This window comes from Lygodium microphyllum, chromosome 5 (assembly GCF_053477565.2).
Source record: "Lygodium microphyllum isolate KBCC chromosome 5, Lygodium_microphyllum_v1.1.10, whole genome shotgun sequence".
Lineage (NCBI taxonomy): Eukaryota > Viridiplantae > Streptophyta > Polypodiopsida > Schizaeales > Lygodiaceae > Lygodium > Lygodium microphyllum.
In genome coordinates, this window is record NC_141139.1 from 89,963,089 (window position 1) to 89,982,482 (window position 19,394).

Sequence of the window (19,394 nt, forward strand, 5' to 3'; positions counted from 1 at the left end):
ATTGACAATGTGCATGGGATCAGAAACCTGAAAGTTGGGCATGATCAAGGCTCAGAGCATCTGCTTCATTGTTGTCTTTCAGAAAGTTTTTAGTGGTATAAATATTACCTACTTACACATGAGAGCACCTTATCACAGAGCAGAGCAGCATATTACCAGAACTTTCAACAATCATGGCATCAACATAGACTTAAGACTAAAACCTACTTTCGAAATGGATATCAGCTTCAGCAGCAAGTTATTATGTTTCAAACAAGATCCCATACAAAACATCTCCAAACAACCATTTACTGCCAATGAAAATCCAGCCAGCTTCCACATCAACCTGGACCAAAACAAAAATGGCAAAATACAAAAATGTCTTCTCCAACAGAATAACTTCTGAAAATGTCCGAGTTGCTTGCAGAACTTTCAGGACTTGGAAAATTTCAACAGCAATTTTATGATCACTGAGCATTACTGCATAGACACCTGACCAACCATAAATTTTCCATTTACATTTTTATTCAACAGAGTATAACATTCTTGATTTGAATTACTGTGGCCAGCTTTATTTGAGAATCACTCTCAGATGCCTTTCTCCAAGAAGTGCATCTTATATTTAGAATACAAAAGCTAACACCAGATAACCTTTCTCCTTGTGGCAGCTCGGGAAATCCAACCTTGGGTTTATGCAGAGCTTGGTCCCCCAGCTACAAGCAACGAGGCTTCCAACACAAAGACCCATGCCATATCAAACGACAACAAGGCCCACATCTCTAAACAGCTGTCACCAGAAAGGGTCTTGCATTTTAGCTACAAAATCAGCAAATACAGAAATTTCAAAAAGGCAAGGCATTGCCTCTGTACAACATAGAGTTAGTTGGCTAAAGATGATGGCCGGAGTGGTGGGCGTCCATCCTTTCCTGTCACTAAAGAGCCTCTAAAGGATTCTGAAAATTGTGCAGCCTCTCCCTGCTCCAGCCTCTTGCTGTGTACACCAGCTTGTTTACCAACCTCTGTAACCATAGCCTTTTCACGATGCCTATAACCATACCTAGATCGCGCATCAACAGCACCCACATCCTTGTTTGCCATGATGCTTGACAAGTGAGACAGATCACCACTCTGAGAAGTAAAAGCACTAACTGATGTAGACTTAGCAACATGAGATATGGGTCGAGAAGGAGCCATGCGAACATCTTCACCACCATGTTTTTTCCTCCGAGGAGCTGTTGGAGGTCCCACAGGACCAGATCGAGACGACAAACCTGTTGGAGGTCCCATGGGGCCAGATCGAGATGATAAAGCTGAAGGTACCTGATGTCGTGGTTGTAAGTAGGAACTACCTTGATTTTCAGCAGCTACATGGACCTGCCGAGGAGGTTCTGCTAAAAATCCCACTGAGCTATCCTCATGGGGAGGTGGAAACTTCTCACTCTTGCTTTTAGCATTGGCTTGAGCAGCAATTCGCCTCTTCTGTAGAAAGAAGTAGGAATAGTGAACTCCTGAGGCTTCTAATTACTTCACATTATGTTGCTAGCCTTATTTAAGAATTCACTTGATCCATGATACAGATTATATGCGACTGCTGCAATAATGTCTAGACAAATACCAAAATGTGTTCAAAGAAACTAACAGTGTGAACATATTGGTACATCAACACCTTCAACACAATGGTCCTTACAAGTCTATGCCCAGACTCTGAAAAGTGACTATACAAACAAATCCAACAGAAAAATGCAGCGTCACAAATTATCACCAAAAATAATTTGCCCAACTATGTGCTTGTTCAATTCACATACCTGGAGGTTGACTTGCAACTCTGCATTTGCTTCAGGTGCAGGAACAGCTCTGCCTATACGATCTCTGTTTGTTGCTCGTCTAGGAGCATCACCACGAGCTTTATTAGCTAATGTCCTTTGCCTGTGAAAAGATGTCAATGAGAAGCTTATCAGACAATGGAACCATTGTTTCCTGGGAAAAAAAGCCAATGCCTTAAATTAAAAAACACCTTCTGTTTTCTTCATCACGCATCTTTGCATCCATTTCCTTGCTTGGTGGGTATTGTGGCAAGCTTGAAGGATCACAGGCATATGGCTTTGTGGTGAAAAACTGAACCCCAAAACCAATATCTACGTAAGTCTACATACTCTGCAAGTGAGACATGCTTGCTCTAACACTACTTCAGCTATTAACAAAAGGCGAAAGGACGTCAAAACAGATCAAGCTGTAGTTAACTTTAAATGTAGCTAGGTGGCTACTAGACCCACTCTTTTAAGACGAGTACAATTTAAAAAAATACCTCACTCTTTAATGCTTCTGTTGCAGTTCCTCGACCCATTGGTTCAATTGCCAGAAGCTTCTCAAGAAGTGCCAATGATGAAGGTGGAAAATCTTTGTATGTTTCAGCAATGCATCGCTTGTAAGGCTGCTGTGGTTTAAAGATAGTAGCATGAGGAAGCTTCGATCTCTTCCAATAATCTTCTGAAGGAGATCCACAAACTTTAAATATTTTGTGTAGCTGTTCAACCTGCAGAAACAGGAAGCATAGTCCTGGCTGTTAAGGATAGAGCATTTTAAACAAAACCATACCACTTTTATGCTAAGAGCTAAAATCTAACAAAAAACAACTGCATCGAATGCAAATTAGACATCAGCACTTCAGCACAAGTTCAGCAAGAGAGCCTGTGCTATTTTTGCAGTCATAAGTCTTTGAACAAGAAAAATTAAGCTCTAGCAAATCCTTTAAACTTAATTTCAAGACAGGCAACATGGACACAGCTCCAGTTGAACAAGTAATCTTATGGTAGTGTGATCAGACTTACAAAGGAGATCCCAAACTATCAAAGCTGTAGGCACTCTTCACCTCTTGGGGAGTGGGGCAGTTTAAAAAAAAAAGCAGAGAGAGTCGGCGGTTCTAAAAGACATTGTATAGCAACAAGTTGAACTAGTACAGGCATTGCTGCTAAAGCCCCTTGTTATGCTTCATCCATTAAATCGTAAAGATAATTGTGCTCCAGAAGCAGTAGCAACATGCTGATATGATATGCATGGCACATTATCTACATGCCAACTAGTGAACCTTCATAACTAGCCATAGCAACACAACCAATTTCCTCAGAGCTCAAACTCGTCAAACTTGCAAGGCAAACAATCATACAGAAGACACACAATCAGATGGAAATGGAGCAGTACCTCTGTCCTCCCAGGCATAATCGGCTTCCCTGCTAGCAATTCTGCTAAAATACACCCTGTGCTCCAGAGATCAACACCTACTCCATATTCTGTGGCACCAAGCAAAAGCTCAGGTGGTCGGTACCACAGTGTAACAACTCGACTTGTCAAAGCCTGATTTTGATCAGGACGGAAGAATGTTGCCAGACCAAAATCTGCAATTTTTAGAAGGCCCGAATTGTCTAGTAAAAGATTGGATCCTTTTATATCCCGATGCAACACTCCCCGAGTGTGACAGTGCTCTAGTCCAGAAAGCAATTGATGTAGGTAGCATTTTACCTGCAACAATCAAACCACCAAAAAATGTCTTATCTAATGCAGGGGCACTTTTAACTTCAAGACACCAGATTCAACTTCCATTAAGAGACGTACCTGTGGTTCAGTGAACACAATACCAGGACAAGCTGCAAGTCCAGCCAGATCATGTTCCATGTACTCAAAAACAAGGTAGAGACTGCAGGACATACGGGATGTCACAAGACCTTCCAATTTGATGACATTAGGATGGTCAAGGCGACGAAGAACAAGTATCTCTCTAGCCATGAAGCGCACACTTTCAGGTTCAAGATTATCAAACCGAACTTTCTTAAGAGCTACAATTTTTCTGGAGTCGAGATCACGAGCCTTGTACACATTGCTGTATGTGCCTTGCCCAATCTGAAAATGCATACAAGGTGGTCAGAGAGCCGACTCATATGTTTCTCATTTTCATGAAGAGTACAAGAAGAACACTGAGAAGACAAACAGAGAATTACTTGGGGACAAGTTAGTTCTGAACAAGTAACTTTTCAAATCCTAACTATCCCTTTCAAGTATTACCAATGGCTTGACGAGTCAGTATTTGCAAACCCAGTTCAAAAGGTTAGAATTTTGAATTCTGAAACCTCTAAGACAAAAGCCTAAAAAGGGTAACAAAAGCATATAAACTTCACCAAGTGCAGAAAATCTGAAAGCCAATTGCCCAGCAAGATCAAGCAGCAGGCCATCCTGATAGACTTTTACCACCACTGTATCAATTCACCATGTAGATTGATCCCACCATGTATAATTGACCATGTAGATTGAATGGTGCCAACAATAAAAGGTCAGTTCAACGCTCACCTTGTCTAGCTTCTCAAAAGAGTCTGCTCTTCTGGGGATCCAGCCTCGTATTGCCTCCCCTGCCACTGCTGACAACCAGGCCGGCCATCCAGCTGCAACCTGCTCGCCTTCCATATGTTTTGGAAGATTTCCAAGCCTGGGGTTCTCCACCGGTACTTGTTTCCTCTCCCGCCGTTTCGACGGAACATGCTCTGCAAGTTGTGATGCACCATTTAACTTGTTCTGATGCTGCAGCCTCCGTTCTCTCTCATGCTCAATCAAAAGCCCACTCAGAGACTGCGAGTAATTGGCCGGTTTGATTGCCGATGCATTCGAATATCTTGCCGATGATTGCCGTGAAGACTTTACTTTGGGGCTGGGTAGCGGCTCTTCAACAACCTCCGGCTTACTGCATGCACAGCCCATTCTGGATGCAAGTGATCACATACAGTTAGCATGGAGGCAAGGGGTGGGCATTTGTCATGGAACTTGGAGATATAAGGGCTTCGAAAAAGGCAAGCAATCGCAGTCTGCGGAAATTTGTCATGCTGTGACAAGCGACGATCCCTGGCAGATCATCTGGAGACATTAAAAAATCATGTTTTGGAGAGAACAGCGGAGTCCATGGTGTTCACTGCTTGGACAACACCTTGATGATACAGCAATAACTTGGCTCGAATTGTACTGCTACGGCGCTGAACGGAGCACGAACAGAGGGAGGCGAAGAAAACCTGCTGCAAGGCTGCAATTCGCATGTAAATTTGCGACATCAATGGAGGAGCAGGTGTCTGCGATCGGGCGGAGGCAAGTTGGGAATCGGGCGATGGGGAAACAGGGCCAATTCCAAGATCTGTCTCTGTATGTTTCTCCCCTGCTTCTGGATTGGCACAGAGAGAGAGAAAGAGAGAGAGAGAGAGAGTGTGTGTGTGTGTGTGTGTGTGTGTGTGGAGGAAAAAAAAGCCTGTTCTGGGACGTTCAACGCGGTTTGGCGCAGGCCTTCTGTTCAAAGCCTCTCTCTTTCTCTCTCACAAAGAAGCAGCCCCAGCAGCCAGCAGTCATCATGAATATGCACCGATGACAATGACAACCATCATCACCACAATAGCGTAATGGGCATGGGAACAGGCCATTGTTGATGCGCCCCCATGTTGATGCATGCATGTGCCATCATCCCTGTCCCAGGCCCCACATCCCCTGCGCGCCCCCCCCCCCCCCCATGAACCCAGCACTTACATTTAATGGAAGTCCTATTTTATCTTTATCACTTTCCCATTCACTTGCATTTATTCTCATCAGTTCAGGACTCTTCAAACACGGCATCCACAGTCAACAAGGGGCTGTTCACCCTGCAGCCCGGCTGCAGGTGCGCAATTGGTTCACAGAACTGTCTGGCAACATAGGACAAGCTAAATACTCTCTTCTTCTATAGTTAGCGCCCAACACATTAATACCAGTAACCACACTCCTATACAACAAATTTGATAGGATAAGTGCGTAACCAACCAAGGCAAAACGGTCTACATACATACATGTTTGCCTACACACCAATGGTCACTACCACATCGACATCAAAGTTGTAGCATATTAAGGTTTGGATATAAGCTTAGAAGAGTCCAAAAGAACCATATCCACAACCCCATCACATTAGGCACTAATAGTGGTAGAGGGTGACCTTTGCCTCACAACAACTTGATTACAAAGGGGACTAGTAGGGTTATAGGGTTTTCAACACTCTTGAAGCACTCAATAAGCCCTCGTGGAAAAAGTTGTCCCGACAAATTAGTAGAGCTTATGGATCAATTAATAGGGCCCTCTTCAACTCCCTAAGCATCAAATCAAGGACTTATGTGCAAATTCTGTGTTGCTAAATCGTCAAATATCCATTCTCAACCTTACATGACATAACTCTAAGTTTGAAGACAACAATCCAAAGTTAAACTCGTTTCGTTGTAATGTGGAGTGGAGCACCTCGCACGTCCGTTTAGGGCTCTTTCAAGCAAATAATGTGAAGTGGAGGATTCCATGTGTGAGCAAACAAAGAGAGCCCTCTTCATCAACTCAAATCCTTCAACAATTGCTACCTCTTTCTACCAAAAGCATGTGCCTTTAATAGATGAGTAGCAAATTGCAATCCTTAATGTACAGATATACCATGTGCGACCAAGAAAGCCAACACACAGGGCACGAGTCCTTGTTTATGGCCCTAAAAAATATTTTAATACCCTAGCAAATTTCAATACATGGACCCACAAAAGGCTCTACCTTAAAGGATAGTGTAAATTGAAATCCACAAAAGTTATCCCCTTATGACTTACTAGTATGTATGACATTAAAAAGCACATTGATAGCTTGCCACTTGTGAGATGATTAGGGAACACTTTCTACATTCTATGGAAAAGGAACAAGGTAACATTGGTTACTTCTTTAAAATCTACAACATTCACATGTTACACACTACTACATCCAAGAAATCCCTTGTTAGGGGGGATGAGAGTTTTGACAATTTGAGATACGGCAATTTGATGCGCACATTTGTTATGATTACTAAGTTGCATAGTATAAGAGCATCTACTCCCATCCTGTCAACATTTGCATGGCACCCTACCAATTACCTCTCAATGTTGACCTACTTTGTTTTGGCTATTCAAATTTGCACCACTAAGTAAGATCCAATCCCAAGTTGACAACACATGCAAAAGATGATTATAAATCCTCTTTGGGCTGCTTTGACATGTCACCTAGCATGCAAACTTTTTGAACTCTTGTCTCTCAATGGAATGTAAATGTTCAAAAATGCTTCTTATTCCACAAAAACTTCCTCATCCTACATCAAACACCCATGAAATTAGAAGTCTCTTTGTGGAAAAAGATGTTATAGTTGGGCTACTAGACTTTGGATTCCAAATGTAACACACCGACATGATACTTGTTCTTTAATTATTGTTTGTGTGTGTGTCTGTGTGTGTGTGTGTGCACGCGCACGCGCACGTGCGCGCGCACGTGTGTGTGTGCACGCGTGCGTGTGCGCGCGTGGATGTGCCTGTGTGTGGGCGTGCGTGTGCGTGTACGTGCGTGTGCGTGCGTGCGCGTGGATGTGCATGTGCATGGGCGTGCGTGTGCGTGTACGTGCATGTGTGCATGTGCGTGCGTGCGCGCGTGCAAATAAGGGAATTGAAGATTATTGCTATTGCATAAATGCATTTCATTTGAAAGTGCTAGGAGGATTAAGATACATATATGTGGCATTGCTTTCAAATAATCGAAGCACCTTGTAAGCACTAACAAGGCTATTTTTGGATTCTCTATCATAGACATGATTGTGTGATAAGCCTTAGGAATGAAAATGTCAAGCCTCTATAGTCCAACTATAACATTTATTGTGGAGCCACTTTGTGTGCATTACACAGTGTTTTGGTAAGTTTTCTTTTACTTCCCAATAAAAGACTGTGCCAATAAAAAATAACCCTAAATTGTGCAACAAATTATTACAATGTGGTTATCTTTTTAGGGTAGATGTTTCCCCACAATATTCTGTAACTTGCAACCCTTTTCTTGTACTTTCCATGCAAATCATGGTTGGAGTTTTGCTGCACCAAAAGAGATTGGCCTAGCAAACTTTTGGGATTGATTGAAAATGCAAATTCACCACCATTTAAACCTTGCGTGCTCATGGCTATTGTATCCAAAAGGATATCTAGTACAATTTTTAAAAATGCTTGTAAATATCATATGCATAGATTTAAAATCGATAGTTTGTAGTATGATCCTATGGCTAGCATCCAACTAAAATAGAGTGCAATCCACCACTGGTCGAAAAGTTCAAAGTTATGTGGAAACATTTAAAGGATCTCACAACCCCATGAAAGCTCTCCTTTTCTTGCCTTATGGAAGCTCCCATACGCTACACTTTTGTACCTGGGGGTACTTTGTGCAAAATTCAATGGGCTACCCTCTTGGTTTGGTTGTTATGAACTTGTAAGAGCAATTGAGTTGTGGATGTTGATTGGCATCATTGATAAGCAAGTGCAAAGAAAACATAAAGCACTTTACACATTATGAAAGTCTTGAGCTCTCACATGTTGTTGCTTTAAGCCAAAATATTTTTTTCACCTTTATTTCAGTCTTTGTAGTTTAAACAACTTTGTAGGTTGTCTAAATCTACATTTAGTTTGTATTCTCATTGAAAGGAGCTATATAAGAGGCCAACGTGTATACAACCTAAAGGAGGCTTAGAATTCAATATGCTCACATGAAATTGGCATCTAGGCTTACAAGCTTTAAGCTAGTGCCATGAGGTGCACTTTCTACTAGGACTTGGAAATTGTGAAAGGACTTGTTAAAAACTATTATCCATTAAATAAGACTATAGCATCACCCATGTAAGTTACATGCTAAAGCTTGGAGGAGCTTACCTCTCAAACCTTTAAGGATCACATTATGCTACTATCAATCCACCACCTCTTCCCCACTCCCCTCGACCCCCACAAGTGGGATCCACTCTTGTCTTTCCCCTAAGCACTTGGCACCAAAAGTGCACATATTCTCTAAATATCCATAACCTTTACATAGCCTTTACCTAACTATATTCTATTTTGACTTCTCTCCCCCCTTTTAGCTAAAGAAATGGGTGGATTGTATCTATTCCATATTCACATTCTAATATCTTTACACTCTCTTCCTTCGATTTAGTCTCTAGCTGAGCCTATATGCCTTCACCTAACTATATTCCATTTCGACTTCTCTCCCCCTTTCAGCTAAAGAAATGGGTAGATTGTATCTATTCCATATTCACATTCTAATATCTTTACACTCTCTTCCATCGATTTAGTCTCTAGTTGAGAATAGGCTTATTTTTTGCTAATCCAAAGACTTTTCCATGGCACTCTCACCAAACTTGAATAGCTATTTTTATACACGAAAAGTAAGCATGTAGATACTTTAAAGATACTCCTTTCTTCTAGTGTTTTTTTTTTGGTAGCCATGATCCTATTTAGACATAGAAAATTCATTACAAGTATACTACTATATACAACAAAAATAGGGATTTATGTGCACCTCCAAAGTAGTTATGTACAGAAACTACATAACCCTTTACAATATGAAACCTCACAAATAAAATTGCAATGGTGTGGGAATTGATTATAATAATGACCAATATTAATAGAAATAAAGGGTACTATTGAGAATCTACAAACAACTATGTAGTTACATTCAATATAGTTTTACGTACAAAGGAAATTGAGGATTTTTGAATGTCCCAAGGTAATCTTCTAAAGCAAATCATAAGATTTTGCTCTATCTATTTGTGAGCACGTGTGTGAAATGAGGAATTGTGAATGTCCTAAGGTAGTCTTCTAAAGCAAATCGTAAGATTTTACTCTATCTTTTTGTGTGCACGTGTGTAAAATATTGTCTATGGAGTGACTTGACCGAAATAAATGTTACCTTGGTTTAATGGATTGAAGCTAAGGGATGCGAATCTTCTATATATGAAAAGAGAAAATATCTATATTCTAACCAACATGGGTATGTTAACTCCTACTATGAAGTTGGTCTATAGAACTATACTAGTCCTGAACTTAAAAAGTTTGAATGATAAGAAATGTAGTGTTGACCTATGTGTGTTTTACTTAGACACTCTTGATCTCACAATAAATTCATGCTAGGGCACGTTAGGTGTCAACACACACTTTTTCTCAAAATAAGTCCGGCTAACAAGTTGCTTTAAACCTACACCACTCGAAGATCATGATGCCACGAAGCCAACCAACCAAACCAAATGTTATTAATACTCACATTAAAAAACAAGTTTCTCTAAGGTAGCTCTAAAAATTTTGAAATGTGTTGACATTATTATAAGGGATATGATCCCATCTTCTTAAGCATGGAATGCGATGGCTTACATTAATACTTGTAGTCAGTGCACATTCAAACCCTTGATTACCAACTCAACATGTGGTCCCATTACAACACCCATCTTGGTGACCAACTAAGTGGTGCCAAAATCATTGTTTACATGTACAAGGTGCTTCTATCTTCTTCACTACCTACTATAGACTAAATGTGTTAGCTCATTTACTATCTAGAGTCCAGAGTCATTCACATCCACTATCATAGTATGTCAACACCATGACTTTCAAGTGCTTATGTCTTTTGTGTTTGTGAATGTTCCATTTCCATTCCATCATACCACATCCCTGGACACATTAGAATCCATTACATTCTGCAAGAGGAGTCTATAGTTTAGAATTCATGTTCCAAATTCAAAATAGGATAATCTTCGTGCTTAGAGGGCTTTTCCATGATGAATTTGACATGGGACATGAAAAGGGCATGAAAGTTTCAAAAACACACATGACAAAGTTTGGAAGCACCATCCCATGCCATTAAGGATGACAAGGACGAATAGGTCGATGAGTGATATGTATGTGGTAGTTATGAGAGGGGAAAGCTAAAAAAAGTTGATGACCTATTGTAGGTGATAAGGGTGAAACTATCATGCTTATTTCATAACTTTTGCTATTTAGCAAAAGTTTCCAAAAAGGAATAGAGTTCCCTGTTTTTGTGCAATTCCTTCCCAAATGCACAATGGGAAGGGGATAGTTTCAAATAAATTGGTACTTTTGACGTTTCGCACTCATAATGCGAAAGCCCTCTTACATTTTCACAGCTAGTAAGAGAGTCTATCATGCCCACCAATGTAGCCCTTCTATATTTTCATAGCTAGCAAGAAAGTTTATGATGACCACCACTATCTCCCTTGGCTTATCCACAACATGACATCTAATGTATTCTATGTCTCTAGAATACTATGAAGATAAATGCCACATATCTTTAAGTGTCCCTTTCAATTAGCATAAGCTTAAACAATGCCAAACGTAAAAGTTTTTGTAACCTTCAATTTGGACTTGTAGACAATTTGAGAAATACAAAATTACTTATACTTTCAAAAAGCTATCCATGATGGTCTCTCTATTTCTCTCTTTTCAAATAAGCCTCAAATAAAGAAGGTAGTAAAGCTCTAAATCATCCCACACTTCTCTTTTAAAAAAAGAAGAAGGTAAAGCTACATGCATGTGCATGCACACGCACACACACATGTAGCGCACGCACGCACGCACACACACACACACACACATTGATGGCTAGCCTCATTATATGCTATTGGGTGCATAAACTTATTCAATAGGGAGATAATGTGTCTCCTTCCCATGTAATGTACTTCTCCCTTATCCAAATAATAATGCTCTTTCCTACCTTTTATATCTTGAACAAATGACTCTCCCTTTTCCCCTTCCCTTCTTTTCTATCCTTTTCTCTGCGTGGGAAAAATTAAGGTAATTTTCTTCAATCATCTATTGGTATTACTTGTTGAACATCACTCATTAGTATCCCTATCCATATCATCTTGATTTTCCTTCGTTATTTTTTACCTTATGACACATTCTTAATACTCCTAAAGTATAAAATCTCCCATCCCTATAGTAATAATTGGTAAATTGATATTTAAAAATATTATTTCTCTCTCCCACATTGTTTTGATTCCCTCCCTATTTTTTATTTAGTAAAAGATTAAACCCTTTGTATTATAATTTATTGTTAATTTAGCATTAATTTTCTTTTTTTAAATGTGTACAATACCCTCCTCTTTTTTATTGTCAAATAATACACTCTTTTGAATATTTTAAAATACTCTTTTGAATTTCTTATAAAAATACTTATTTCTCTCACAATTCTTTTGCCCTTTCCCTTTTATTATTATTTTTTAAAGTATCATTTAAAAAAGGGAGAAACCATTTATGTAGTTGTTCATTGTAACTTAGTGTTAATTCTCCTTTTTAAAATAAAAATACATATGATATCCTCATGTTTTTAAACTGTTAAACAAGTATGCTTTGATGTCTCATTCATGTTCATGCATGCAAGTGCCTCATAATAAATTGACTAAGATTATCAATACACTCTTGAAAATTTAAATACTCCTCTCCTCCCACTTTTTAAAATTTCTTTGCATTTTTGCATTATTATTAAATCATTGTTGATTGATAAAACTCTTCAATCATTAGTTTTTTTTTTAAAGTGTGAAATAATTTGTCCCTTTCTCCCCTCACATACTTTGATAGCAAAAAAAGAAAAAAAACTTAAAATCTTACTATTTAACACCCATAATCCCCATTTATTCCCCCCTTTCACATTAGCGCGCGCGCACACACACACACACACACACACTCTCTCTCTCTCTCTCTCTCTCTCTCTCTCTCTCTCTCTCTCTCTCTCTCTCTCTCTCTCTCTCTCTCTCTCTCTCTCTCTCTCTCTCTCTCTCTCTCTCTCTCTCTCTCTCTCTCTCTCTCTCCCCGCCCCACCCAAATCAACTTCATGATACAACTTTGGTGCTTTGAGGCTTGTGCTCCATTATAGACAAAGTATATGTGATTCTATAGGACATCTAGCTTTTTCGATAGGCATGTTGTGTCAATGTTGACATTGTCTCTCCACCATGCAAAGATTGCATGGCATGCAATGGTGCCCACAATGCATATGCTAGTTAATCCTTCTACAACTTATGGGTACTTTTTGGCATGGACCTGTGCATGATGGAAACATACAACCCATGTGCCCTTCTTGCTTGCTTGCTAACATCCCTTAATGCATCATCTCAACCATTTTAGTTGCATGATGCATAAGCATGATAATGCTAACCCATGCCATATTGATTGATAACTAAATGTTTTAGGGTCTTATCATGCTAATTGTACTGTCAAATTATGCATAAGCCATGCCATGCATTGTGAACAAGATTGTTGTGGGTTTATTTTCCAATCTACTAGTGTTGACCCATGCCATAGAACTTGATTCCTAAATTTTGCAGGATCCTATGATGTTGACTGTAGCATAAGATTATATATAAGCCCCACCATGCTCTACGTATGTGGTCATAACTGCACGATCTATCTACTTGATGGTATTAACCCATATCATGATTCTTGATAGCAATGTAATATTATACCATGTGATCATGCTGATATTAGCATGTGGTTATGCATATGCATGTATAGTACATACATGGTCACCTACTCCTTAACTATCCTAAAAATGTTATGTCAATTGTGCTAGTGGTTGTCACGGTTGTGGCTTTTTCCATAGAGGAATTTAAAAAAAAAACTATTATTAATAATGAGGTATTGCTTGGGATGGTTGAAAGTAGCACTCTCTCATTGTGCCACATAGCCTTCTGTTTAGATGGGTTCCATCAAGCTCCCTCTTTTCAACATATGGTCCTCATCATGGGTTTATAATTTTTTATAAGAATTGATGATTAGCCTCATGAAATGCCATATGGAATGTTTGGCCCATTTGCATATCCCTGGTACATTAGCGATGCACGTCTAGTTTATAGATCATATGTATGCTTTCCAATAAGAGGAGCCTTCTTAAATATTAGAGGTGAACTATTCTAATGAGACTACTCATAATGCATACCATATTTCTCGCAACCTTAAGTCGGGAATATTGCACAAATTAATATCACCATCCAAACCCTAAAATGTAACCTTGATATGGCTATGCTCCAAAGCCAATCTCTTCAGTAGAGAATGTTTCTCTAGAACATGAGTACTATGTTCACACTTTGAAGATTATGAACAAACTTACTCCATAAGAAACGCAAGGTTTAAGCATTTTCATATTCATCAAACCTATTTTAATGTGCATTAGATAACACAATCTATATCAATTCAAGAGATACTTATTACTTTGGTTGATGATTTGATATGCCTTTCCTTTTCAAATAAAGGATGTTTCACAAAGAGATCGAATCACTTTGTTTGTCATGCTCTAAATATTACCACGTATTCATATAAAATGAATGGAATAGAAGGCACGGATGTGAGGATCTAAATAATAATTAAGAGGCTGCATTTTTGGACATTCCAAGTGCCGTATACAAAGATTTGATGCTTTGGTCATAATAAAGTAGGTTGACTAGGAATACAAATTGATTAGTAATGAAGGATGGTCCTAAGAAATAGGTTATTACTATTATATATGGAGAGGATTTGCTCATATAATAAGCAAAAAGTGAATCACTCGAGTAGAGATATTGGATAATAAAAGTAAACAGAATGGTGATATGATGCACTCCACCAAAATTTCAAGCATAACTTTAAGGACAACATAAATGAGTTCTCTTATATTTATAGTTCCACCATATTAACTTTAAGGACAACATAAATGAGAATGAGCTCTCTTATATTTATGGTTCCACCATTATTAACTTATTGTTTGCTACCACTCAGCCAACTACATGTTTTTTTTCTATTTTTTACTTTGGTAATGTGTTTGCTTCACTCCCTACTATTGGAGTTATTGTGCTTTCACTTCATAGCTTGTTGAACTTTAGTTTACCCTACAATATTTCATTGAGTGGCTTATTATAGTTTGCACATCAATTTTTGCCTCTCACAAAATATACTAAGCCACCTCATTTTTAAGGATTGCATTGTGACATTCTCTAAATATACAATTACATAGTATTTTGAGCATCTTCATTAAATACACATTGGGCAACATGCTTGAGGTTAGTAGTTATCTCTCTAAGAAATATAACCTATTTGTAACATTTCATACCCTGCTTCTATTGATATGCATACAACTTCATAGAATGTGTTCTAAAATCCAAACAGACAAACAATAAACATTTTCATCAACTCTAATTGTACCAAAAATCCACATACACATTAGAATCTAAAGTTGTCCATTGATCAATTATCCTCTCTCTCTCTCTCTCTCTCTCTCTCTCTCTCTCTCTCTCTCTCTCTCTCTCTCTCTCTCTCTCTCTCTCTCTCTCTCTCTCCCACCTTTTGTGCATACAATTGATTGTTAAAGATTGGCTTAGTGTGACCTATCAATATATGCAAGTGGCATGTTTCTAATAAAGTAATGGACACCCAAGTTTCATGCAATCTTTGAACAATTCTAGATTCTATCTTAAATGAAATTTGAAGACTTGTCCATTTTTTGAATGTCACTCATAATTGTTGCATATAACAAATGGATTGAGATTAAATAAAGGTGTTTGGGATTTTCCCTCTATACATAATGCCACATGCCTTTATAAGCTTATGTGCAAAATAATTGAAAGTATTAGCACTAGGGGGACTTGAACCCCAAACATGTTAATGGTGTGCCTATCGTGAAGTCCATCTTAAAAACAAAGAAAGAAAGAAAATAAAGGTCAAAATTTGTGTGTCCCAATTTATAAAATATTCTTTCAATTTTCTCATTCCCCTCCCCTAATGAAAGTGGCGTTCTTGCGTAAAGATGAATGAAAAGATACAAATGGAAGAAAATGGATATCTTTCTACACAATGGAAGCTATTATAATATGCTTATGACTCCTCTCTTTTTGAAATAAACTTAGTATGATCATGTTTTATGTAGAATTCATGTCCTCACATTCTTAGACAATGGCTTTGCAACTATTAACGAAAAACCACCTCTAAAAAATGAAATCATCTATATGAAAATAGAAAGTCCTACAAACAATTGAAGTTGAATAGTTTAAAGTGACTAAATTATCTATGGGTGGATTTGTCTCAATAGGGTTAGCCAACATGGAGGTGACAAGGGTAGGGGAGACTATGGTGGGTGTAGTCATATATGTGCTAGTAGAGCACACACTTGTCTATTGGGGCTAACATGGGTGTGAGGTAGGGATGTTGATGAGTTAACCACCATAGAGAGAGAGAGAGAGAGAGAGAGAGAGAGAGAGAGAGAGAGAGAGAGAGAGAGAGAGAGAGAGAGAGAGAGAGAGAGAGAGAGAGGGGGGGGGGGGAGGGAGGGAGGGAGGGAGGAGGAGGAGGAGGAGGAGAAAAATAAATAAACAAGTGTAAAATGAAATAAAGAAATTTATATAAGCATCCTCTAAGATGCCTCAAAGTGCGTAGGATAGAATGAAAAACTCAAGATTCAAATACAATCCACTTTGAGGTGCCATTGGCACAAACAAACACAAGTTACTTTATAGGTTAATGACCCTAAAGTAGCCTAATTCTTAGGATTTTAAAACTCTTCTATAATTGCTTTGTCACCTTGATAAACTACCCATTTTCCCTCTTTAATAGTAGTTGCCTTCATCTTGGGTATCTCACTTGGTCATGCTTTGAGTTGTGTTGGTATGAGCCCATTTGTGATCCATAGGTTGGTTCTCTTGCAACATTGAGAGAGAGAGAGAGAGAGAGAGAGAGAGAGAGAGAGAGAGAGAGAGAGAGAGAGAGAGAGAGAGAGAGAGAGAGAGAGAGAGAGAGAGAGAGAGAGAGAGAGAGAGAGAGAGAGAGAGAGAGAGAGAGAGAGAGAGAGAGAGAGAGAGAGAGAGAGAGAGAGAGAGAGAGAGAGAGAGAGAGAGAGAGAGAGATGTATTAACATCTACAAAAGGCCAAATCGACCTATGAGACAAAAATAGATAGATCAAAAGTTCAATGGAATGTCATGTTTCCCAAGTACAATAATTGATTGTAATCTAAAAGGAAACATGTAGCTAGGAAACCAAAAATAAATCAATATACTAAAAAAAGGACTAGGGATCTAATACAATGCAAAATTGATATGGATATTCGTATCATTCCAAGATATCTCTCATATGTCTATCCAACATGGATAAGTTGGAAATGGTGGGGTAGAGCTTCTCAATGACATGCCATTATTGTCTATATCCTCTTATGTTGTCTTGAGACTGTGTGGTGGAATCATGAGTTGATGAGGGGTATGCCGTAAGGGTATGAGGTGTAGCGACATCTTAGAAAAAGTCAATAAGGTTGTGTTGCCATGAATCCCCAAGGTCCCTCCCTCGAGACAATGAATGATGAGCTTTGTGTTAGTGCATCTCTAAAAAGAAGAGTCCAAGAGGCAATATTGCTTTGAGAAGTCCATCATCCTAGATAGCGGTGCAAATCCCTCTCAAAACAAAATGTGGAAGCACCCTCCAATCTCATAGTACTCTAGGCATCTACATCATGTGCAATGCTCCTTAGTCTTAGGCTCAAGCTGGTAATTTTGATAGATCTAGCTCTCTCAGGGAAGGGAATTTGCTCCATAGTGATAAGTGTCTATTTCTATAATTGATGCGAGGATATGTGAAGTTGACTAATGGTAAACCATACTCCATGGGATAAGTGTTTCTCCATTTATCTTAGCAAGATCACAACACCATCAAGGGATACATGCAAAAGATGCTTTCTGTAAAAAGCCATCTTCATCTATAGATCTTGGATAGGTGTTAACCAAGTCCTAGTTGTACATACCTGAATAAGATCCATCTTGATGATCTTGTTGAGTTCCTCTCAGCTAAGCTCTGAGAAAGAGGAGTCCAAGGTGTAGTGTAGAGGTGCAAGGTGATCTATATGTAGCACATGTAACTATAACCATGTGTTTGTTTGAGCATACTAGCACTCAATATCACCCTATAGTGCTAGCTGTCTAGATGAATTTAAGCAAGTCTAGAGTGTCTCTATCTTAGAGGCTCCAAAGCCGATGCATGAGAATCAATGTTTGGAAAAGGGCCTCAACCACAATATATATGGTGCTCTCACCTTAGGGACTTTATATAGTGTGGCACAAACTTTTCACTTGATGATCTATCAATTATAATTTGTCACAACAATATCAATTGATTGTGCCATTAGGTTGATATTCTTTTAGCTATGGTAAAGATAGTTTTGAAAATGTTGGACTTGTAAATTGCTAGTTGAAAAGAGGCCCCAACTATGGAGACATATGCTCTGTGCCTTTTTTCTTTTCACTTTGCTATATTCACAAAAGGAAAGATTGCCTTTATGACCTAATAATAATGAGGTGCATTGATGAGACTCTAAGTCAAATGTTTTGGGATCATTTGTATATGCAAATACTCATGTAGTGGGTATCTTTGTCTCTTGAAATTTGTTTTCCTTCCCTTGTATTTGATAAAATAATCTTGGAATTTTAGACCTATGCATTACAAAGCCACAAGAAAACCTCCCAAAGAGGGAACAGACAAAGATGGTTCAAAGCTAGAGTATGAGCCCATTATGTGAGAGGTAGCTTGAGCCATGAGAGAGTGGAATCTCTTGAAAGATTTAGCTATGGCTTTAGGACACACAACCCAATGAGTGATTGTTGACATTGGTGTAAGTGTGAACATTGTAACTCACCACGATCTTCCAAATATGGGGTGGTTCACTTGTGGAGATAGCTCGCTTTAATGTTATCCTATCCAAAGGTATTGTGCTTGACCCCTACAATAGATGGGACTTAAGGAAAAACTTTTTTTTCTTCAAAATCCTCAACGTAATCCAGTGGCTATCTCTCACATAACCATTACACATGCTCTACTCAAAACCAATCACATGCCTATCCTTGTTATCTAAGGAAAGCTAAATATAAACCTATTTCAGGTTGTATCTTCATTATAGTTTTTGTCTAAGGCTCGCCATATGCTCAATAATCCACATGTAGCTCCTCAAGTTCTCCATGTCCTTGCCAGCACATCCATGTGCTATGTAGAGAAAAGAATATGGAGAAGATGGGCAAGAAGAGCTTTGCTCTCTCACGTCCCTTAATCTCCCTCACTTAACCTTGCACATACTCTCTACTTCACCTCTCACCAAGAAGGGATGGATAAGAAGAAAGAAGAATAGATGGAGCTTCACCTCTAGTTCCTCACTCCCTCTCTCTCTCTCTCTCTCTCTCTCCCACCCTTTCCTTCACTCTCTCCTCACAAATAAGCAAAATAGAAGCAAGATACTAGGAGAGTCAAGCAATAGCATGTCCTATTTTTATAAATTCCTTTTGAAAATATTATTGGTTAAACAAATAATATTAATGAAGTTCAAAATTTATGCATCCTTTGTAGTAACTTTTGGTACTTGAACTTTATCTTCTTTTAGTTTTAATTTAAAAATGCAGATAACATTACCCCCCTTCTAGACATGCTAGTCTCTTGGCACCCAACACCAAGGATAGGTTCTTCATGCTAGGATGGTCATGGTGTAATAGTCCTATTGGAGGAGTGGTAGTTACCTTCTATGAATGGCTCAAAGATGTAGATGATGACTTTGTGGGTA

At 38.8% G+C, this 19,394-nt stretch overlaps 1 protein-coding gene across 1 annotated transcript; it reads right to left on the bottom strand.

Moving 5' to 3' along the window:
* Positions 1-484: 484 nt before the first annotated feature.
* Positions 485-5,349, bottom strand: LOC148036119 (putative serine/threonine-protein kinase At1g54610). The gene is made up of 7 exons (XM_087678117.1): positions 4,318-5,349; positions 3,589-3,873; positions 3,178-3,495; positions 2,285-2,512; positions 1,994-2,094; positions 1,785-1,905; positions 485-1,458 (listed from the first exon to the last, which is right to left on the bottom strand). Exons 1-7 carry the CDS (start codon positions 4,720-4,722, stop codon positions 859-861), a joined length of 2,058 nt encoding a protein of 685 aa, XP_087534243.1. The 5' UTR covers positions 4,723-5,349; the 3' UTR covers positions 485-858.
* Between the last annotated feature and the right edge of the window lie 14,045 nt (positions 5,350-19,394).